Source organism: Salvia splendens, chromosome 9 (assembly GCF_004379255.2).
Source record: "Salvia splendens isolate huo1 chromosome 9, SspV2, whole genome shotgun sequence".
Lineage (NCBI taxonomy): Eukaryota > Viridiplantae > Streptophyta > Magnoliopsida > Lamiales > Lamiaceae > Salvia > Salvia splendens.
Window position 1 is genome coordinate 3,578,703 of NC_056040.1, and position 24,015 is coordinate 3,602,717.

The 24,015-nt window shown below is 35.0% G+C and overlaps 3 protein-coding genes across 5 annotated transcripts; all 3 read right to left on the reverse strand.

Moving 5' to 3' along the window:
- Positions 1-545: 545 nt before the first annotated feature.
- Positions 546-8,134, reverse strand: LOC121746882. Of its 3 annotated transcripts, none has more exons than XM_042140838.1 (13): positions 6,988-8,134; positions 6,364-6,535; positions 6,084-6,187; positions 5,840-5,941; positions 5,121-5,190; positions 4,558-4,613; positions 2,990-3,040; positions 2,461-2,565; positions 2,291-2,335; positions 1,976-2,084; positions 1,383-1,588; positions 982-1,065; positions 546-869 (listed from the first exon to the last, which is right to left on the reverse strand). In XM_042140838.1, the coding sequence occupies exons 1-13, from the start codon at positions 8,053-8,055 to the stop codon at positions 702-704; spliced, it is 2,340 nt and encodes a 779-aa protein (XP_041996772.1). In that variant the 5' UTR covers positions 8,056-8,134; the 3' UTR covers positions 546-701. The 3 variants fall into 3 exon arrangements, with proteins under 3 accessions (XP_041996772.1, XP_041996773.1, XP_041996771.1); XM_042140839.1 differs by having other exon boundaries at positions 1,409-1,588; positions 6,075-6,187; XM_042140837.1 differs by having other exon boundaries at positions 6,075-6,187.
- Positions 8,135-8,660: 526 nt separating this feature from the next.
- On the reverse strand, positions 8,661-11,523 carry LOC121749028. The gene is made up of 2 exons (XM_042143640.1): positions 10,185-11,523; positions 8,661-8,896 (listed from the first exon to the last, which is right to left on the reverse strand). Exons 1-2 carry the CDS (start codon positions 11,359-11,361, stop codon positions 8,859-8,861), a joined length of 1,215 nt encoding a protein of 404 aa, XP_041999574.1. The 5' UTR covers positions 11,362-11,523; the 3' UTR covers positions 8,661-8,858.
- Positions 11,524-12,040: 517 nt separating this feature from the next.
- LOC121748612 (delta-1-pyrroline-5-carboxylate dehydrogenase 12A1, mitochondrial-like) lies at positions 12,041-16,033 on the reverse strand. The gene is made up of 16 exons (XM_042143080.1): positions 15,854-16,033; positions 15,445-15,524; positions 15,100-15,203; positions 14,879-14,946; positions 14,662-14,719; positions 14,455-14,568; positions 14,271-14,354; positions 14,083-14,187; positions 13,871-13,984; positions 13,563-13,694; positions 13,379-13,468; positions 13,150-13,239; positions 12,735-12,944; positions 12,545-12,655; positions 12,390-12,469; positions 12,041-12,324 (listed from the first exon to the last, which is right to left on the reverse strand). The coding sequence occupies exons 1-16, from the start codon at positions 15,934-15,936 to the stop codon at positions 12,186-12,188; spliced, it is 1,662 nt and encodes a 553-aa protein (XP_041999014.1). The 5' UTR covers positions 15,937-16,033; the 3' UTR covers positions 12,041-12,185.
- Positions 16,034-24,015: the final 7,982 nt, after the last annotated feature.

Consider the following 24,015-nt stretch of genomic DNA (forward strand, 5'->3'; position numbering starts at 1 on the left):
ATTGTATAATACCTAAATTTTCCATATACATTAATTAGGCCAGAGTAAAAACTTGGCCTATATCAGTTCGTCATAAACTGCAAGATGGGCTCCTTGTTTACTTTTTTTTATTAAGTCAAACATGAAAATGATTACTAATAATCCATATAAGACGGTAGCATCAAATTAATACCTATGTATTGGCGTGGAATAGTTTTAACATTAATTATATAAAGAAAAGTTGGCTAAAAATTAGGCAACAGTAATACAGTATATGGTCAGGATTCCTCTCTATTTGCAATTTGATTCGTATTAGGTACTAACAAGATTAACATACCCTTCAAAATTGCTAATAAAATAAATCTGTCTAGTGTCCATGAAGAAGATCAAATGGCATATTTTAGAGAGTGAGTCCACCTTAATTAGTTAATAATTATGTCTGATTAAATACAATTATAATTTAATTAAATAATCACAGGGAATACTCATTTTGATTTTAATCTAGATTATTAATACCAAAATAAAATACTAATAGCAATAATAATTTTCAATTGCATGGATGTTGCTGATAATAATTCCTTGTAATAATATTGATAATGATCACGAAAAAATAACAAAACTGAGAGAGCGCTTTCGTCAACAATGTCACTATAATACAACAACAATGCTACAACAGGGTGAGCTGCTCAAGTATATAAAAACCAAATCAAATGTTACTAGTATTATTCTTCATCCGCAGCAAGCCCACCGATTCGATGTTTCCTCTTGTCAAAAACAGCTCTGAACGACTCGCGCTCAGCACGCAACTGGTCTTGGAAGACGTTCCGCCTGCCTGGTTCTCCAGTGTATCTTTGGCTGAGTTTCTCTTCTTCGGGTAGGGGATTCGACTTCTGCAACAGTTAAAATCAAATCTTTGACACGGTATACATATCGTGGGCACAATGATTGTAGTAATGCAGCTAGCCGAGTGAAGAGTAAGTTTAGAAGTGTATGGCTGCTTACCAAATTGTATCCACAGCCAGGACCAATTACTAGAGATACATTTGTTGTCTTTCCAGCACTGATCGAGAATCCGATTTTGCCAATCTGCAAAGGACAATATCCATAATAGAATTTTTCAACATTCAATTACTTAAAAAATTTTAGCATTTGACAATGTCCAAGATCCTATGTAAAGATTGGTAACTACTACTAGCACACTATCCCGATACGCCTTAAGGAGATGTAAATTCAATGCGCAAATTCATATATTAGTAACTAGTAAGAGGGTATGCTGTCACTAGAAGGAATCTAATGACCGGGAAATGTTCAAACGCAACATGCAAACAACTAAATGATGGTGTCTTGCAGATATATCAAAACTTTTACACACTCGAAGTGAAAGGAAAAAGTTACTAGCATACCTGATCAGCCCAACGCACAGATTTACCTTTCTTGCTGTAAGGCTTAATTAGGCTAGATAGGGCACTGGAGTTTCCCCTGGTTGTTTCAGTCTTGCTGACATCATCATCATCCAAATCATTTGACCACTTACTCTTTCCTAGATCTTTCATCACCTCTACTGGATGTTCTTCGCCAACATCCCCTTTCGGCTCATCTGATGATGGGCCTATGTTCCCAATACCAGAAAATATTATAAAAAGAATAAGCAGGAGCCAACTCATTTTTAGGTCATAACACCTTTGAAAAGAAATTCCAAGTGACAGCCAATGGTTTTGTCAAAGGAGAACAGTTTCCACCAGGTATTAGCTCATATAACAAAACGGTATATTTAACAGGATGAAAGAAATATTTAAAACTGGATTTATCTAAGGATCCCCTGGTTCATTGTAGAGGTAATTTCACTTCAATTGCTAGCATAAACTAAAATATATAAGAGTTGAAACCATAATCTCATTGTTTTACATAAAGAAGAATCTGGACACATTATATGTAATGAGAAAGGCATAAATTTCAATTGAAAAGATAGAAGGAAGATGCAGTGATCAGAACATACCATCAGTGGTAAGAACACCTTCAGAGGGTCTTGAATTCTTTTCAACTTTTGTTACTTCAGAATCTGAGGCATCACCAATATGATTGCCATCTTCTGTATCCATGTCAACCTGTCAGATTAACCATTAAATGATCATATGATTCACATTTGATCCTGCAGCACCATCGAGCAGGCAAACAAACTTAAACTCACAGGCAAGGATTGACGTAATACTTACCCACCATGATTCATGCATATTTTTAATTTCCAATTCTTCAGAAGAAGATATGGGTAGGAATTTAAAGATATGAAGCGTACAGATGCGCATGAAATTACCTCTTCAATCCCGTTTTCCTGAAGATTATCTCCATGGAGCAATGGCTGCCATATAATCAGATATTGGGAGTCACAGTTTAGTATTCCGATCAGAAGATTAAGTCCTCAATCTTGACAGGTTCTTATAAAGCCACACTTAAATGGTAAAAAGAAAACTAAACTACGAATACCTTGATGTCTAGCTTCATATACAGGGATGGAGCATCCTCCCATCTGTTAGCCATCTGGAGTATGTCATTCTGACTGAAACCATGGACATTTCTTGCAGCACAACCCTGAAACACAAAAGGAAAAAGTGGCTTTTAAAAAAAACACCATTTTTCTGTTCTTTGGCAACAGTTTTGGTTAAAAAATCTATTAGAAAGAGGATAAGATGCAACATTTAACCAATTGCAAGTTTATGTTATTGATTCAAGAAACACTTATCCATGCTACATGGTTATCTGACCCGTCACCGGTCACCCTAGAGTGGTTCAATTTTTAAGCTAAACCATCCATCATTTTATCTTATCATGTTGAGCCCTTCATTTAGATTGAGCCATTCATCTGCTCATCTGCAAGATGCTCCAACTATCTGTTTTCTTAGCCGGTGTATCTTGCAGTATTACCCATAACAAATTGACATAAACAATCTACAGACTCTACATCAATAGACAGATGCTATCACTTTAAAGAAATAAACTCCAGACAGAAACTTACTGCTGGGTCCTTGTATGTGGCTTCTAGTAAATATACTTCATACCCTGATCTCTGCAACAAAGCAAATGAAAAGGAATCAAGCAGGAAACAATGAACCGGACCACTTCACTCAGTCATGACCTTAAAGTGTAACTGGAAAACAAAAGATCAAAAGATGAATGAAGGAAGAGTACAAGCAACAAAAAGACGCTAACATCTTAAAGAACTAATGAAAAGTTAAAATAACAAAGCATACCACAAGGGTTTCTGGAAAATATATGGGAATTCTTAAAAAAAGGTTTACATTACACGTGTCTCCTCTATCAGTGATGAGGTCAAGGGGGGTTTGAATACTCCCCTTGACATCACCTCTAATAGAGGAGATGCTTTAAATGGAAAAGTGGAACCAAAACATAATGCAACTAACTTGCAAGTCTCACAAGCTTCAAATGGAAACGTGGAATCTCCAATACTAAGCACTAAGCAGGACAAAAAACTAGGGTCTTTAACAGAAATTAGCCTAAGATCAGACAAATCTATATAAGTAGTGATAATAGAAACTTGACATCAAAACTGAAAGCAACATATGAGTTATGATACAAAATCAGCATTCCCATATTCGGTCAAACTACACTAAAGAAAGATTAAATAATTGTGGTTAAAGGCTAAAGGAGTAAGGATGGATAAAAAATGGGCTAACAACACGTAACACCTCAAATAAACATGCAGAAGAAACTGAGAGAAAATTCTCACATGCTCTAAGCTCATATGTGTGAAATTGGAGACAGTGATTAGTAATTGTTGAGATATCTCACGAAAAAAGTTTAAATCAGTTATAAAAAGTAGGGTATGTGATATTACTCAACGAAGACAAATTACTAAATCAATCTACCATCAAATTAAACAATTCTACCAAATATACACATAATTATCAACAACGTTGGGCACTTATAATCTATGAGCAAATAGATCTATCATAGAAGAAGAAAAGGAGAATATCAGACAATGGTACATAAAGCAACGAATGGAGTAACCATTTAACGAAGGGAAGTTAGATGGCTGGTGACCTTTTCATCAAGATCAATTACAATATATATGAGGAAATTCATTATTCACACAAATCAAGTCATTCAAACTATAGCCGTTTGTTCCAGAAAACTTCATAACAGAATTTCTAGCCGTGCATCATCACAACATGTCTTTTAACTTATGCAACCATGCAATAAGATACAGCGAAACGATCTACTGAGCTTAAAGATGATAGGAATATATTACTTTTGACCAAGAGTTACTTAAGTCCTATATATGCTAGGCATACTAAAGGGATCTTGAAAGAGCTACTTAAGCCGCATATATGCTAGAAAACTACTTAGGAAGATCCTTTGTTTACTTGTACATAAATATTATCATTGTAATGAGGATTTAGGTTATACTTGATAAGTTGCAAACAGGCACTGACAACCCACATCTTTTGTAATACCAGTCAAATCTACAATTATGACTAGCAATCACCAACCTCTAAAGTATTCCCTAAATAGAGAACAACAACAGACACCGAGAAGCCGCCTTAAAAGAGATTGAGGGTATACCTTTGCAGTTGCCCAAAACTGAGCAAAATCAGCTACCCGCAGATTGCGGTCATCCACTAAGACGAGGCACAAATACCAGCAAGAAATGGGTCAATTTCCGAATAAACTGCATCTGTAGTTAGATAAACTCAAGGCAGTGCAGATGCACTGCATCACCACTTATTTATAATAAGATTACGTCTTTCAACCATTTTTTGTGTGCATATTAGATTCTATATTATCTGACCATATTTTTGAATCATTTAAGAGTAACTCAAAATAAAATATCCAAGAGAAACATCAGCAGCTTATCATGCATGTGTCAGCTAATCTGACATATTACACCATGTCAGATCTAAAACTAGCAACAACAAAAAAAGTATCATTGACAGAGAAGGAAAGGACTATAACTGTTGAACAAAGTACACATCAGTGGATCTCCCAATGAAAATTGAAGAAACCAATCATCTCAAAGAAGGAAAAACCTTTTAAACATAAATGAAAGTCCAAATCAGGCATAAGGGCAGAAAAATTGAAATAGGAATTTCGGATTAAAATAAAGTTCCTGCACAGAAAAATCATACCAATTACAAAGGGGAATGCCCCTTCATCGAGGGTCTTTCTAAATGCCTTCAACATGCTTGACCGGTAAGCCTGAAACATAACGACAATATCAGGGTTAAATCTACAATATTATGCAAGTAAACTTGCGGATCAGAGAGGGAAGTTTCAGGTCAAATTCCATCAAAATCAAGAAAAGGTAACTTTTCCAGTGCTGTACTTTTAACTCTTAACTAAGGCAGATGTCATTTTATAGTCGAATATAACTGTAAAATTAGCATGCACTTGCTATGCACTCTACGTCGAAGGTTACTTCAAGTCTTCAACACAATGTCTCAGCTAAACAAAGCCTGCTAATATGCTTTTCACAGTGTAGCATAGAATATGAAATCAACAAGGACTACCAACTCCTCATTGATAGTTTATGTGTAACAGACTAACAATTTCACATCTTTAGCATCAACCCAAAAATGATATATATAGACACCTCCAACTCTAAAAGAAGAAAACAGAAGTCATGTAATTGGCCAGAATTGTAAAATGTGAACCTTTAAAACATCAAATGAAACCTCTATATACTAAGTCAATTCAAAAATATGGTTGGCTTTATGAACTTTCTACACTTCTAATCCTAAAGGGGAAATGATCTACTTTTTATGCGCCAAAAGTACCAAAAGAAAAAAGGACAATGCTCTTACATCATAAATATAAGTTCAACATAGAAAAAGATATATTTTGTCACCTCTTCCATCTCAGGTTCATAACAGTATTCCATGACCTTCTTCATAGCTAGTTTCTTCCCTCTAATTGAACCAGAGGATCTTGAGCCCTCATTCTCCTCAACCTATACAGTATATAAGAGTATGGTTATAACTGATCAAGCAAATCTCTAGCAACTGAAGGAAGCACAGTACCACAGTACATTTGAGCTTATTAAGGATCTTCTGCCATAACAAATACAAAAACATGAAAAACACCTTTTCAACCTCTGTCATGAAATATTCATCCATGGAATGTATCCGTGGAGCAGTGCCACCATTTTCGACCTCAAAATCACGCAAGAGTTTAGCCATGTAGCTCTTACCACTCCCTGAGAAGTGAGCGAGAAAACAGCCACATAAATACTTAAACAATAGCTCTTAGCCATTCTAGAAATAATGTTGTTCTCAATAATAAAAAGACAGGAAAGGAAAAAAGAACAGTTACAGACTAATGGGCCATCGATACATTAATTAGAAGATATTTATTTTATAGAGAAACACAAACCTGGAAGTCCACGCAAAATAATGACCATATGATCTGGGCGACTTGCACGGTGTGGATGCTTCAAAATATGAGATGCGTCAATGACTTTTGGCTTGCCAAATGACTGATTCCTTGAGGGAATGTCTTCACTTTCTCCATTAAATGTCCTGGATGAAGCCATCCTTTGCATTTCCTGAAAGATAAATAATCCAAACCTATCACGGTACATTCTGAATATCACCCAAATGAGAAAAGATCATGATGTTACATGTACAGACATAGGAAATATCTCTAATACTTAAGCAAAAACCATATAGGCATTCTTAAAGTACACACTCCAGATTCAAGCTGAAGTGCTTCATATAGAATACCCATCAAATCATATAACACTAAGCACCATAAAAAAACATTCCAATTCAGTTACACAGCCAGAAAAAAAAACTTCTTCACTTTTCCTTTACATATCATCAAACTGCAAAGGTTAACTGTCTACAAATTGACTACACTGATATTCAAGCACAAGCATAGAAACACTTGTCTCCATCCTACTGAGTTGAACCCTATATGATAATCACATTTATACATTTTTTTTTCAATTAGGCAACATAAATAGATATGCAGAGAAAGACTTTATAAGTAGCACACCTCTGGATGATAACCACTTGAATTTGGATACCCTTTGCTAGTGTAGTGAGAAGACACTGATGTCACAGATTCAGAAACCATAGAGTATGGTGAATGGAACGAAGAAGCAGAATTTACACCACCCCGGAACGGAAATCTTGATGGTTCCACAGGAATTGGTGGTGGCGGGGATGTAGGAAGTGGAGGCTGAGCCATAAACCCAGGGGCGTCCTGCATAAGACGCTTGTTCTCACCCTGATTAGATAAACCATAATAGGGTAACTGGGGCTCCATTCTATGCTGCTGCTTCGCATGAGGCTGCAGGTATTGGTTATTGTACTCCCTGCTTTCTGTAGGAAAATTTCTTCTTTGGTCTTGGTAACTCGAATCATCATATGCCAGAGTTTCATGGTTTCCTCTTGGAGGTCTGAAATTCCTATACCCATCAGCTCCAGGACTACTTCCATAATGATTGTGCATCACACTACTCTTGTTTTGATTATGAAGCGGTCTGTTTTGATTAACGCTATGATTATTTTCCTTATGATAACCACTCTCAATCCCCTGAAAATTGCTCGGCTCGTGAGAACGATCCGAGACGCTGCATCCTCCGTCATATTTTCTATCCAAACCGCGACTTACAGCTCCGTGATCACGAATCAGTTTCAGCCTTCTCTCGTCTTCCTCCAACGAACCCGCATAACCGTCACTGCCGTTGTCGAATCGCATTCTCTTGACGCCAATTTGACTAGGAATTTCACGATCCGATCCGGAATTTGGATTTCGGTAGTAATCACTGCTGTAATTAGGGTCGCTATTCCACGGCCCTGGCGGAATTTGCGCCGGCGCCGGAGGTGGTGGGTAAGGAGTGACGGCGGGGCTGCCTTGGTGGTCAACGAACGGATCATATGAGGCTAGATGCTGAGGAGGCGGCGGCGGTGGGAGTGGACTGCGGAAAAATTGATTCGGAGGCGGTGGTGGAGGCCGGAAGTATTGGGGTGGAGGTGGAGTGCAGAAAGGGAAGTGAGAATGCGAGCAAATTGGGCATAAATTAGCTGGTGAAGGCCTAGAACGCCATGGATACTCCATGGTTGAGCTTGTTAGGTTTAGAATTTGGGGGAATTTTTCGCAGAGACGAAGCTGAGGACTGGGGTCCCTAGCGACGAATTTTAGGGCTATTTTTCTTTAATTAAAGTTAAATTCATAGTAATACTTTAGAAAATTAATCGAAAATTTCAAAACAGGTAATAGTAGTGTTTACACACAAAATCAAAATTTACCAAAGATGGTTAAAATCAACGGTGTCGGATTTGAATCCACCGTGACGTGTTTATTTACCAATAAACTAGATCTATCAAGATTTTTCTGAATTTACACTATCAAAGAATTTCCAAATTGAAATTCACATTGGAAAAATAAAAATAAAACTAGTCTTTCCTACTTTGCGGTTCGAAACTCTTTCAACACCGATTACTTTCTCTTCATTGCCGCTTTCTCGATGTTGCATTTTCTTTCGACACCAATTATGCTTCTACGTATCTTCATTCTATCTCATTATCGATCTCTCTCACAACTATGAACACATCCCAAATTGTTTTTCTCAAAATATTGGATCCGCCAATGCATATGTTATTGTTGAAAGAGCACAAATTTCCAGCGCAATCATTTCAAACAAATCAAGTGAAACTAAGAAATGAGGCATAATACTACTCCATTACATAGGTGCGAATAAGTTTTTTCTAATTGATTGGAATTTCAAATGAAACAAAAAAAATTAATCAAGAAGGAGATCCATAGGATTTAAGGAATTAAATCTTCTCCACTGAAGGGAGAGGCAAAGGATTGCTCCAGAGCTCCATGCAATGCCAAAACTGAAATCTCCTGTAACGTCTTCAAAATGCGAAATTCCCCATAGAATCACTGTGGTATGCTGCAAAAGAGATGCCGTTTAGTAAACAAGTTCATGTTCATTTGATAGCAAAAGATGATCTTGCTGCATATTAACTGTAGCACAAGCAATTAATCAAAGCTAGCTGCCCACTAAAATGGATCGAGAAGAAACACCATAGTGAGATTGTGCACATGACTAAGATTGAAACCCACACTACCCTATGATGATCGCCATTTCAAATCTAGCAATGTCACCAATGGACGAACAAACACACGCATGACAAGTCAGAATGAAAGTTTAAAAATCCAGGAGTGAGACTGCAGGGTTTTCAGACTTTAATCAGTTACACAAATGGAGTATAAAACTAAGAAATAGTAGTCTAAGATAACTCGGCAATTTGAAGGGAACTGGAATGGGAATCAGAGCAATAGTATTGCAGAAAAAGAATTGACGTGTGAGGATGTTTTCCCCACACTAAACACTCGTTTATTTGGAATCACATTCCCTCCCTCCCAAACTCCAAAACCAAGGACCTTGTATATAATATTAGTACTAAGTTTCATGTTTTTCAACTCCAAGTAGGATAAAGAAGCAGACTGCAATCAGTGTTTAGAAAAATGATTATTTGCTTGCCTAGAGATGTCAAGCAGTCACGAATATATCATAATCTGATCATGCCCCAGCGAATAACTTTCATGGATGGGGTTATCTTACTTCGGTCATGTTATTGGAAGTTCGATATGGGGCGTATTTCTAATGAGAAAATATGATTAGTTGTACTGTTATTGAAGGATAACACTTGCAGAAAAAAACAAGTGTCTGTCAAGATTCAAGGCATGACTAATCTCAAGAACCAGATTTTCTCCATAATTAACAGAGTAACATCCACATATTATATCCTGCATATTCACTGATTCACTCTCAAGTCTCAAACTGATTAAACTATCTCCAATCCAATAAACAAGCTATACACAACTCATTTAGTGACATCACAAATTTGCTCACTTAGCCAATTCTAACTTACGTGAAGACATCCATGATCTGATGGTTCAGAGTCCTAGCTTTCTCTTGTCACCACTTATCTGAGTAATGTGCACATGTGGGTTCTCACTTAGTTCATATAGTCTTCATACTAAAAAGTCAGTATAATGTGTTGATCCTCAATAGTCAATACAAATACCCAACAATTTATATCGAAAAGGGAATACTAAATGACAGCCATCATTAACTAGGTCTTGTGAGACTTCATTTGGAGACTACAAATAAGCAGCATACAACTAAAACAGAAATCACAACATAAAAATGCAAGATAGATTATGATCCATACCTTGGCGCTCGATTATCAACCGCTCACTCAAATTTGCCAACGTACCACAAAACCTGGCCTCAATAGCTAAGGAAGCAATAACTTCTTCTAAGGATCTCAGCTCATGGAACTCAGAATGCAAAACCAAAGACGAAAAATGCTCATCCACAACAACACCAAAATATTTGACAACGCTTCCAAGACTCGGAATCCAATCACAAACCATTAAACCCAATGCAGATGATCCAGGACAAGGACCAGCTTGAGGAAACCTATCATACTTCCTCAGCCACTTCCCAAAGTACTGAATCAAAGCCTTCAACTCCTCACCATTCAACTTACTCACACAAGCTGCAAAAATAACCTCATCAAGATTTGCAGACGCGAGAAAATAATGCAAGCACAGCTCAGACACCGAGAATCCATCATGTCCCAACATGATCAAGACCGCAGCATCCTTCGCCAAGCTCTTATTTTCCCCACTAACGCTCTTACCACTCGCTTTCTCAATCGCCAACGACGCTTGCCTCTCCCAATCCTCCCTCACACTCGACAGGCTTCTATACCCTTCACTAGGCAGCATCAAGAAATACTTCAAAATGCACATCAAATCATAAGCATGCAGTTCTAACAAGTGTTTCACGCACAAAACAACCAAATCCGACCTCCTTTTCTCGATCAACTTATGAACCAAGTTCGACGTAGAAGCATGTTCAACAACCCCATTAGCTATTAAACTCCCCAACACATCCCAAACCTCCAAACTAATACAGCCCTCCAAAATCAAACCCTTAACATCCCTACCCATAAAAAGCCCCAATTTCTCCACCAATTTACAGACATACACACATTCTGTTTTTTCAGCAGCAATAGAAACCCCAACTTTATTTGCGAGGTTCTCCAAATGCAAAGTTACCATTCCCACGAACTTGGATTTACCAAAGGAATTCGTGTTTTTCAATTTCCTCCTCAGGTCCTTGCAGAATTTGTGCCCTAATTCGATAAGCTCATTATCTGTTTGCGAAATTTCCCAGCCGGTAACCTTTTTCACAGCGTTCTGAGCTTGCTGAGCGTCGGACTCGGGCTTCAGCTTGAGGAGAACCAGCTCCGGGTTGAGTACAATCGGGTAATCGGTTTCATCGTCGGGTCGGGTTGTAATTGTAGACGAAGCTTTTGTTATCACTTCCAGCAAAGTCATTTTAAAGAGAGATGGACAAGTAACAATAATGAAGTTATTTGCAGCACTTCCTTATTGATGGCGGTGGAAAATTGGTAGTGGTTGAGGCGAAGGGGAAGCGGCGACGGTAGAAAGGGCGGCGGCGGTGGTTTAAGGCTTTAAGCTTCGGCAAAACAGTTTACTGTCTACGTATGGAGGAACTGCGATGTATGAGTATGACTAAGGTTTCACGTTTTTGGGCCGTGGGCTGTTATTATTGGGCTATCAAAATGAGTAATAGTATTTCATTAAGCAATTTAAAGTATTTTATCTAACTAATTATAAAGAAAAAAGCCCATTGGATCAAATTATACAGGCACAAAATTTAGCATGATCTGTTTTTTTTTAAATAAACCACACTCAATCTTGTACTACAGCTTAATTAAGTAGATTTTGGTGTGTTATATTACCTTTTTTGAATAAATCTTTTTCCTTTATTTTTCTCTTAGCCGTTTTAGTCTCCAATCTCCATGGATGGCTTTGCAGTGTGGCGGACGAGGCGATAAGCACTACCACGCACCTACTTATTTTACGGCCCGAGCCTCACAACGGGACGGCCCCTCGCATGGTGTCACACCCCCCCCCCACCCTCACCCCTCCATGAAAGAGTATTTGCAAATATCTTAGCAGGATATATAGTAGCTGAAAACAAACTACAATCTGATAAAATTTGGTTTCTAATGAAGTTATCTGAATCGATAAATCAACATAGTACACGGATTTTAGAAAATTGCACAGATGCAATCAACATAGTCAAGAAATCAATTCTAGAGAATAACATGTGCTACAAAGATGATAAGTCTGTTTCAAGTGGCCTGTGGAGTGCTCCAATTTTGTGGAACCGGGCCATTGTCGTAAATAACCTCTCTATGGCACGACCAAACGAGTCTTATTGCTTCCGGAGTTCCGATTCCAGCTCCTCTCGGATCTCCAGCAGGACCGAACCTATAGCAATATAGGAATAAGTATAACTATTCAGAAATAAAATCAGAACACAAAATGTGTTATACCAATGATTTTGTGGAGCTCCCGTTGTTCTTGCTCTCAATCCGACATACGTAGTTCCATTCACCGAGTTTCCAATGATATTCTACAATAAAAAATATAAGAAAAAAATAGGATCTTCAATTTGATACACAAAAAAAAAACAGATATTTAATCTTACTTGTATGAACAAAGGATCATTCGAAACAACCGCGGCTGTTAAATGTGCGTGCATCCTTTCAAGTGCTTTTAGTATCAATGGAACCTCGTTTTGTTTGTACTCCGTGACAACCTGTAATAGTGATACGTATAAATAAGAGTTGAAGCACTAACTGCACATCACCAATAAAGCTTTTGCCTAGTTATCATACCTGGAACGGACCGAAGATTTCTTTTGTTACGAGATCATAGTTCTCGTCTTTTAATATCTCTTCAAGTGGAACAAAGACGGCAGTAGGTTTAATGGCACCATATACTGCTGGGATAGAATGGTTTTGTAAAGGCTCGCCACCAAAAAGAAGCCTCGATCCCTTTATCTTGAGTAGTTTGTTCAAGTGATCGAGCATCGCTTCAGTTGTTACCTACAAACAGAATCACATACACGTTACCGATAGAGAAAACAACAAATCCTTGTAAGAAATTGAACTTTGAAGCTATATTGTTTTAGTATTGAAATTCGAGCTAGATCTACTAATTCTATTCTTCCTGCACCTCTTAATCGGATAACTAAATATATCCGACAGAGTGTAGAGAAACAAGAGATGAATGGGGAAGACGAGTACTTACAGTAAGAACGGGGCCAATTGTAAGATCCTCCAACTTCCTTCTAGCAGCAAGACCGCTCAATTTCTCCAAGAGCGAACTTTTACCCCAATTCTGTTTAAGACATGAATAGTTGGAAGACGATTTCAACGGAAAAATAAGTGATATTGAAGTTTAAGTATCAATGAACAATTTTTCTGCAAAAGTGCACATCTCAGCAAAAGTTATCAACATAAAACTCGTTGTAGCTTACTTCATGCATGAATAGAATCGACTGTGCTGAGCACTTCTGCCCACTGCATGCGTATGCGTCTTGATCGCACACCCAAGCAACATAGTCCTCCTAAAGAGTAAAGAAAAAAAGTCCAAAATGCTTAAAAACACTAAAAGTTACATGGTTAAGTGCAAAGTTTGGAACATAGAAATGTATTTTGAACCTCTTGAACGTCAGGCCCAAGAATCTTCCAGTCGAAACCAGCATCTTCAAGTCTAATACGCCCACCAAGATCAAGAGCTAATTTCTCTGCTACTCTCGAGCTACCAGTAAAGAGAGTCATACGCGGTTTTCCCTAATGATAAGATATATTAAAGAAAAACTCTGTTGCTAATGTAAAGTCTATTGAGAAAGCATATGACATAACAATGGAAACAATTATCTCTCTCACAAAAGCTTTGACATTCTCCAAACAATGGAGTATGATTGAAACATACGAGAAGTTCTAGTAGTTTTCTCCCTAGCATATACCTCCATGAGAACTCTGTTCATAGTAACTCCATCCGAGTTTATGAAGTCAACATCCTCCGCAGGCAACCCACAATCATGGAGCAAACGTAGCATTTGCTCCATCACAATAGCGACCTACATATATAAAGTTGAATATAGTCTAACGCTCTAAAATTGATATATACGCAAACCGAGTAACATATTTCTTTTTCACAACATATATGACCCCTTACCTTGCTATCGACTTTAAGAAGTGGCTTATTCCCCATATAAAGCGCTCCCATCAACTGAAGAAGCGGAATCTCCAAAGGGAAATTGAAAGGAGTGATGATTGCAACCTACAAACATCACTTAGCATAGCGCTCAGTTAATGAAAACAACATAGTTATTGTGATTTAACAAGGAAAGAAATAGGACTCACCGGGCCATATGGCCATCTGAAACCGTGACTCTGCTGACCTAGATGATTTCCAGGAACTCCAAACGACCTAGCCAGGAACCGAACCTGCCAGTTTCAAATGAATCGCACAGTTCATAATATGAAGCAATTATTTTGGGATCTCTGGCAAGGTCGAATGCAAAACTGAACGGGATAACTGCAGTACCTGATCACCACAAAAGTTCTCCAAAAACTTCTGTGTAACGAAAACTTCCATAAAAGCTTGCTGGTAACTCTTTGGAGACACCCTTTGTATCAGCTTGGCGAAGAAGTCAGAAACCTAGAAACCAAATGCAAATGGTCTTTCGAATTTAATTAGAAGTCATCAGTTTTCTGGCATAACTCCCTAGTTTTCTTCGAGTTAGGAGTTAACCTCAGGTAAGGCCAGCTTCTGAGCTGCTTTTGTCGTTACGTCTCCGAGCATGAGGTACCTGAGGCATAAGTTTTCTAGTTTCAATTTTGGTAAATGAAACAAATTGCATGGGAAACAAAACTGTCATCTACTAAAAGGCAAAGATAGGAAGAATATGAATAAAACACAAGAAAAACAGACCAAATTCAAAGGGGCAAAGAGATATATCAGCAATAACCTTTCTGGTGCTTTGAATGGGTTGTGTAAACCATGTTTGGGGCACTGCGCCAAGCTGTCCACAAAAGGCTGCAAAAAATCATCAACGGTAAGAACATCTTCAAGAGAGATACTTCAACAACGTAAGATTAGTAGGATCCGAAGCCAACTTCACCACACTAATGCTTCACTTGCTGAATGCAAGATACAAAAGTTACAAGACAAAGGAGGTAGTAAGGCTACCTTTATTTCTTTCTGATTCACTTCAGCAACTTTAATGAATGATTCGCCATTCAGAGGATCCGGGATGGTGTTCCAAGTCGAAGAACTTGTCCATTTTCCTTGCACTGGAAAAGTAAAGTGGGAATTATACAATACAGTGAGAACTAAGCTAACTATATTTTTTTCTGATAACAACAGTAACACTGCATATTTCATTAAGACAACCACATAAATTACTAATTTTATTTCTGATAACAGTAACACTACATTGTACACAAGAGGTAAGTAAAAGATCTATTCACTGAAATAAGAACTAAACAATATTCAAACTGAAATTTCAACTAAATCACTTCCCAAATTATGTACCTAAATTGAGCACTTCAGCCGGCTGAGAGGCCGATACTTCCTCAGCTTTCACAGTCGCAAATGGTAGTGAATGAACACATCTGCAACCATACAATTCTTAGTAGCACTCATCAATTTCATTTCATTTTCACAAATACACAATGAACTCAGACATCGCCTGTCAACAGAAAAGTTGCCATTTTAACTCATAAACCGTGACAACATAAAGCTAAAATAAAAAATAAATAAATCTGATAACCTTCTTTCCCATACACACACGCGAAATAACACCACAATTCACAACCAAATCAATCAAGATTCAATTTTTATCAACCTACCAATTTCAAGAACCAGCAAAAACCTTCAAAAAAACACAACTTCTCGAATAAAACGCCACAACCCATACAAATCCACCAGTTTCTTGACTTACCTCGAAAGATTAGACTTGCTAAACCAGTTGATTGATGAAGCAGCTCTGTTCCTCAGATTCCTCGAGACAAATGAACCGTACATGATTCGTTCAGTGTAATGTGGTGGCACTGTGGCAGTGTATCTTTGGTTGTGACGAGGAAATCAGTATTTAAGATTTACACGCATTAAATATTGAAGTTTGTTGATCAATCATTCATTTCTGGTTGATTTTACCAGCTCTGCGAAATTAAAGTTGAATCCTTTGAATATGTAAGTTGGGCTCGGCCCAATTCAAATCATCCAAAAATCTCAACATTTTTATTTTTGTTTTTTTACATATATAAATCAAACTCTGAAATTTACAACCCTAATTTCATGATATTTACGATCAAATTTTAAGCTTATAAAAAATACAAAATCAAGTCAAAGTTTATGATTTTAAGGATCAATTGTCTTAACTACAATTATTCTGTCATTTTGCACACTATTTTAACTCTTCATTTCATAATTTTTACATCAAATTTGTGTAATCGAATCCATAAGTTCATATCCACATAATCTCATGCTTGTATTATATATTTCAAATAAAAAACTAAATAAGGTTGATTTAGAATAGAACTATACCACCAACTTTACTAAATTGCAACTCTAAATTATTAAAAATTTTCAGGAATAAATTTTTTTATAACATAAATGCAAAACTGTGGAAGTATTCATATTAAGCAATACCTCCGTTTACTATGCAGTAGTAGTATATTTATATTGATTATTTTAAGAGGTACACATGAATACCAGCAAATTGTTTTCAATTAAAATTTGAAATAATACTATACTCGTTATACTATTTTCTTGGTAGACATGATGAATCGTGATAGATTGTCTTTTAATGCCAACTATGAAAGTTTGGCTGTGACACATCATTTGACATTTTAGTTTTTTCTCTTTTCGTTAATTATCAATCCTTTTCAAAATAATACCAGTGTTGGCTTCAATCGTCGTCGCCACTTAATTTTTTGGTAGTTATTGCAATTGTATGTATATTTTCTTGTTTTAGAATAATAACATAGTACTCCTAAACTAAAGTAATTAATTTTAGTATTTTACTCTGATAGGAGTATATATATAGTACTAGTAGTAACATGTGGCACATCATTGGCGACCATTTTTGGTAGTCATTGTTGTGTAGTTTTGTTTAATTTTAATTTTAATTTTAATTTTAATTTAATTTTAATTTTAATTTTAATTTAATTTTAATTTTAATTTTAATTTTAATTTTAATTTTAATTTTAATTTTAATTTTAATTTTAATTTATTTAATTTTTGTCTTGTACCTCAAAAACTAGGACCAGAATCATATATTGGACACAAATCTCAATAATATAATATGAACACCTGTCGACACTGGTTACTAACACATGTGGATACAAAATGTGCAATAAATATTTTCGAGACCTCTTAAATTACATGAGCAATACAATACTATTGTCATTTAGTCAACATTCCCATTTCTTAAAAATCAAAGGGTTATTTGTCAGTATTAACTTTCAGCATTTTTCTATTTTTGCTCAAATTTATTAAAATCAAAATGTGGTTGTTTTGATTGTCAAATAAGTTTTAATTTGTTATTAAAAGTTTAACTTTTGGTTAATTAAAGGGAAAAATCAGAAAATTTCAAAATTTATGTTTATATTCAAAAATAAAATATAATGAATGAATAAGAAAATGCTGAAAGCTCGTGTATTTACTACCGGACCGGAGAGACACAAAGAAAGGAAACAAAAGGCTTTAGCCCTTGTAAATAACCTTAACTCAAATAATTATCATCCCTATTAAGAGTTAAATAACCTTCAACTCAAATCATACATTAAATTGTCATCTAATTCAAATGAAACCGTTGACCTTGTTGAATATAATACAAGTGCACTAGTGGTGGGATTAAATAGCCAAGAATCTAGCTCGAGTCTTAAGGTAATGACTCTCCATATATCTTATAAGGACTGAATCACATAGTGTATAATAAATGGTTAGGTGCTCGCATCATGATAATGCATATTATATCATCAAAAATACACAAGTCCTTCACTATAGAATAAAATAAATTGATGAAGTGGACGTCCACAAGTCCTCATATCATATCCTAAATATTTTACGAACTTTGTCAAATTATCTGAGGTGTTGTTGACATATATAACGAAAAAATCCATTATACTAGATTGAGCTATATATATGTGCTTCCATGTTTGATGCATAATTATAATTGTTTTATCAAGTGAATTAGTGTAAAATTTGTTATTAATCTAACGTAGTTATAAGAGCAATGTTACTGTGCACGCCTATGCCACGAGAGGAGGAGGAAAGGAGGCGACGTAGTGGAAGAGGGAGGAAGGGTTTCGTTTGATCCGTGCGTTCAGAAAATTTTAATAAAAACAAATATTTTTAAGAGATCAATATATAGAGTCTCATTATTCACAAATTCAGTCTTAAAGACCGAACTAGAGATCAAATTATGACCATCCATTTTCTTAATCTTGTGGTTAGGATTAATTTACAATTAATTTAATATTTTATTCAATATTTTTTTACTTTTTTTATTTTTTAATTTTTAATTTTTTTTATTCAATAAAAACTTGTTGGAGTAAATAATGAACTATATTCAGTAAATAATGAACTAAATGAACGTATGTTATGAAGTAATAAACTAATGGAATGAAGTAATAAACTAATGATGTCATAACACATTATGAAGTAATAAACTAATGGAATGAAGTAATAAACTAATTGAATGAAGTAATAGCATGACTGAATGAAGTAATAAGTTCATTACTACTGTTTGACGTTTAACACAGTTAACATTGTATTTCAATAAAATGTCATATTTACTTCATTACTAACGTTCATTTGGTTCATTATTTATTGAATGAATAAAGCTATGCGGCCACATTATGGCCAGCCATAAATTAAGTAAATAACAAAAAAAATTGATTTTTTTTCAAATTTTTGGTTTAATACTATTTGATTTTACTTTTATATCATCTTCATTATATGTTGCTCAACATGTTGGTGTTGTTCTTTCGTAGTTTTTGCTCAACTTATTACTACTGTCATTTCTTGATTGTTGCTCAACGTACACAGTAATTCATGATATTAATGTGTTTTACGTAATGGAATTCAAAGATAAGTATCAACTCACAAGTCCATTCACACACATATAAGTTTATATCGGTAATTCTAATTTTTTTATACATGTAAACGGACTAAATTAACTTTTTATGGCCGGCCACATTATGGCCATTTAGCATCACTCTTATTGAATATAGTTCATTACTACCGCTTAACATTTAACACATAAAATTTGTTGTATCATTAATGTATTTCAATTACATGTCAAAATTACTTCATAACATACGTTCATTTAGTTCATTATTTAGTGAATATAGTTCATTATTTACTCCGACAAGTTTTTATTTAATAAAAAATTGAAAAATAATTAATTTTTTAAAAAATATTAAAAAAATTAAAATTAAAATTAAAAATAAAATAAAAATAAAATAAAAATAAAAAATTATAAAAAAATGTTTTTATTGAATAAAATATTAAATTAATTGTAAATTAATCCTAACCACAATATTTATGTACATATATAAATAGAGTGTCAATGATGCACCTGTAAACTTCATCATCTTCAACTTGTACTATAATAAATTGACAAGAAAGTTGAAATTTGTAGCTCAATCTATCATTCACATGGTACAATTAATTTATTCTAACATGTTGCCCAATTTTATGTATGAACACCCACTCCATCTTACCTTCATTTTTTTTTCTCAACTCTTCATCTTCTCCATTGACAGCCACACTAAAAATTACTTATGCCTGTAAAATAACGATTCATTTTGCTATTTTTTTCTTCACCAAATTAAATAATTTCTTAAAATTCACACAAAGTGAAGACATATCTTTAAATCATGACGGCAACAAGTATTTGTTTCTAGTAACCCATCTAAAATTTAGAAAATAAAGTTAGTGATATACAACGACTCTAATATTCAACTTAATTATGATAAATGATCAATTCATGAAATCGACTTTGTAATTAACAAATCAGCTCTTGTTCCATCTCGGCGATGAAGTATCGTATTTAAATATTCACTAAATATTTTACTATTTATTTTGTTTTGTTTTCACTCGGGATGCTTGCTGTGAGAAGGTAACTTTTTAAAGTATATAGGAGTACTATTTATTTTTACAGTTCAAATATGTATAGTAATTAATTATTAGATTATACTATCATGATTTGAAACATGATATTTAAATTTATGATTACGTGTATATTTCTAAAATTAATTTATAGTAATTCAATGTTGTTCTCTTAATAATGTTGAGTCTTGAAAGTGCATGTGGTCATAATTTCGGGGAAAGTGAAGGGGAGAGAAGACAATTGAAGAATTAATGAGAAAAACGATTTAATTAGTGTTTTCAACTCCAACTGTGATAAAGTTCATTTGCACATACTGTTTAAATGAATTTTATTAAATCTCAAAAAGTCAATTCAATCATTTTTTATAGTAACTTGGATTAGCTAGAACTTAGTATACGGAGTAATTAATTCTTTTTCTAATTATTCAAGAAAAAAGAAACATAACATCGACGTTTTCGAATTACATATAAATACACACGCAACCACGCACAAGACAACTAATTTTTTTATAATTAAAATGAAATTTAGTCTTCATCTTTATTTAAATTAGAAAGCGTACCGTAACACTAATTAAAGCATTTTATTTAAAAAGTCAATGATCGAGGCTAATTTTGCCAAAAGCTGGACTGGTTAAATGGGACCATAATTAAGTCCAAAGCTATGAGCGTAAGGTTTGAAACGTTGAATATTTTAATAATACAATTTCCCAAAGTAAACTATATATGTACCATACGTTGAGGAATTTACCAATTACAGTAAAATATCGGTGGTGAATATTAATCAATTTTGGAGAGAACGGAATCAATAGAAATAAACATACGAGAAAGAAATATATATTTTTATTTTTAGTACTTTATTGAAAGGTAAAATTGCAATTTTATGAAATATGCTTTGAAAAAATCTCAAAACGATGTCGTTTTACACCTTCTTCTAAAAATAATTGTCTGTGAATAGGAGTTCCATTTTTTTCATTTTAGTCTGTCTATGAATAGGAGTCTCTATTCATTTTTACTATAAATGATAATAGAGTCACATATTCCACTAACTTATTACACTCACATTTCATTTAAAACTAGTATATACAAGTGGGACACATATTCCACTAACTTTTTTTCATCCATTTTTCTTAGCATTTTTAAAATTTGTGCCGCCAAGAAATGAGACTCGTAATGGCGGACGTAGAGAGTACTTCCGAAGATTGGGGTGGCATATAACATTAGTTCGATTCTAAGAAAAAATTAGGGTTTTTTTTATCGATAGTGGGCAATTATGCATGTTGAGTATATTTTATAGTTAGAAAACAATATGGTCATATGGATGCTGCAGTGCTACTCCAAAATGAGATTAATATTTAATGTTGCTCAAAAACATAAACGCAAGATTGATTTGTCGTTTTCACATAGAAATTAATTAGATTTAACAACCAGTTTTATACAGTTATTTTCTAAGTTACTATCACAAATAATACATATATTAATTACTATCTTTGTTTGTGATTAGGAGTTTTGATTATCAATCAATTAATATATAAAAATAAGTCTCACAAATAAAAAAATAAACAATACTGTATAAGAGATGTGGTAAAAAGTGATAATATATGGTTTGACCTATCTATTTCTTCCTCTTATTTTTTGTTTCCTTCTATTCACCGAAAAAATAAATATGGATTTGATTTTCCAATAATATAAATATTTAATTATTCGAATTTTAAAGTACATTGAAATAAAGTGATTCAATTTATTTCAATATTACAGGAGACCAATTACTAGCTTTCAACGTTTTCGATCCCTATGTGGGGTGTGGGGTAATTTAGGGTCTGCAGCGTTGATTATTAGTACAGTTCTCGCTCCGTTACTTATTAATTGATCCATTTCTTTTCGGCACAGAGATTAAAAATAGTGTGTTAATGAATATCTAAGTAGGGGTGTGCTAACCCGGCAAGCACCTAGCCGATATAATCTACGAGCCAAACTTTGACTTGATACAAGACAAAATCACCACCGATCGTTTTTTTCCTCCCTAGTCAAAATCAACTGAGGTGGGACAACTTTGACCGATTGCCCATTTGGATGCATGAATTTTGCAACGAACAAATTACCGAGAATATCATAAAGTTTGGTCAAATTCGATTGATTAATGCAAATTTTAAAAACAATTCGAAAAAATCATGAAGATTTGATTAATTGCAATAACCCCACTATAGTCGATCGATTAATGAATATCGATGTATACTCATAAAAAACAATGTTGGGTTGAATACTTAAACTAGATTCTGACCAAATTTTATGGATTTTTTCGGCAATTTGCTCCTTTAGCAATTCACCATAATTTGTTGAATCTTGAAATTAAAGGTTTCCGCTTAATAGTATAATGAAACTTGATGAAATTGTCTATGTTTGAATACCATGTCAAAGTATTTTGAAATCGCTAGCTCCATCAAATGTATACATCAATCATACAATAATCTTAGCATCCTAAAACGACTCAATTAATAAGGTTTCCATGTAGTAATAAAATAATTGTTTATGCGCCAAACCAAGCCAATATTCTTTATAATTTAGTCTAGAATATTTTATAAAAATGAAAATTATATAAAATACACCAATTAATTAAGTAATAAATGAAAATTAAATTGCTAAAATTACACCATTAATCAAATGATGTTCTACATTATTTAATTATTTGTATTAGATCTCAATATTAGTACTTTATTAAGCTATATATATACGGGGGAAGAAATTTCTACTCATATACATTAATATATGTGTATAGGCACGGCTTATTATACGGCTAACTAGAAGCCCTCTTTCTCTCTCTCTATGTACACACATGTTGCCTCAAAGACTTAAACGTTGAAGTTGAATTCTTCTAGTTTTTTTTTGTATTTATGAGTATGACAGTGAACATATTTCTTTAATATGATATAAATTCATATTTTATAAATAGGTATTAGTAGAGTGCAATTGGGCAATTGACATTTTGTTTTAGTGTGCTGGATGATGGGGTACGAACTAAACAAGCCCAACAGCAGTGACGGCCCATCAGCCCAAAGCCCAAGGAAGAGTATGAGTTCGGCATTACCAAAGAGTTCGGAGGAGTTCGGCATTACCAAAGAGTTCGGCCTCAGCCTACAGCTCGGTAAAAGCCAACCAATCAAGCTCTACTCTCAGATCGGCAACCAAAGCAGTTCGGTCTCAGTATTCGACCGAACAAGGAGTTAGTGGACCCATGCAGGATTTCCACAACTTCCAACACACCCACTACCACGTGGCGTCAACTCAGGCCACGATCTTAGGCCATGACCTACACGACATCCACGACTTAGGGTGGTGATGCAAGCCACGATCTTAGTTCAATATATAAATAGAACTTAGATCTGATAGAGAGAGGTTAGAATCTCTCTAGAGAAATAATCATATGGCAAGTCTGTGTTGTAAGCTGTAATTCGCAGATCAAGCAATACAAACCTGCCCCCATTTCTCCCCGTGGACGTAGATTTACCTCAGTAAATCGAACCACGTAAAATTCTCTGTGTCGTAATTTATTTTTACGAGCATTCATCATCATCAAAAATTCGCCGATTCATCACTGGCGCCGTCTGTGGGAAACAGAGAACCAAATTTGTGATAAAGCGAATTTTTGACCATTTTTTCAACGGCGGATTATGCATACCAGATCGCAGAGTACCCGTATTCCTGCCCGTGAGAACCAGGAGGAAGCCAATCCATCCCATAGGTCTGGAAAACAGCCTAGGGATAAATCCACCACCAGTTCTCATGGCGGAGGAACAAGCCGCTCCAAAAGCCGTCACACCGAGTCTTCCCAGCAGCCCGATTTGAACGAGGCTGTCAAGCTGTTTTTGGCTGAAAAGCAGGAGGAATTCTTAACCTTCCTGCAGAGAAGCCAAAAGCAGCCGGAGGCGAAAACGGCGGATTCTCCCTCTCCCTCCATACGAGACAGTCACTACCGCAGTAGTATCATGT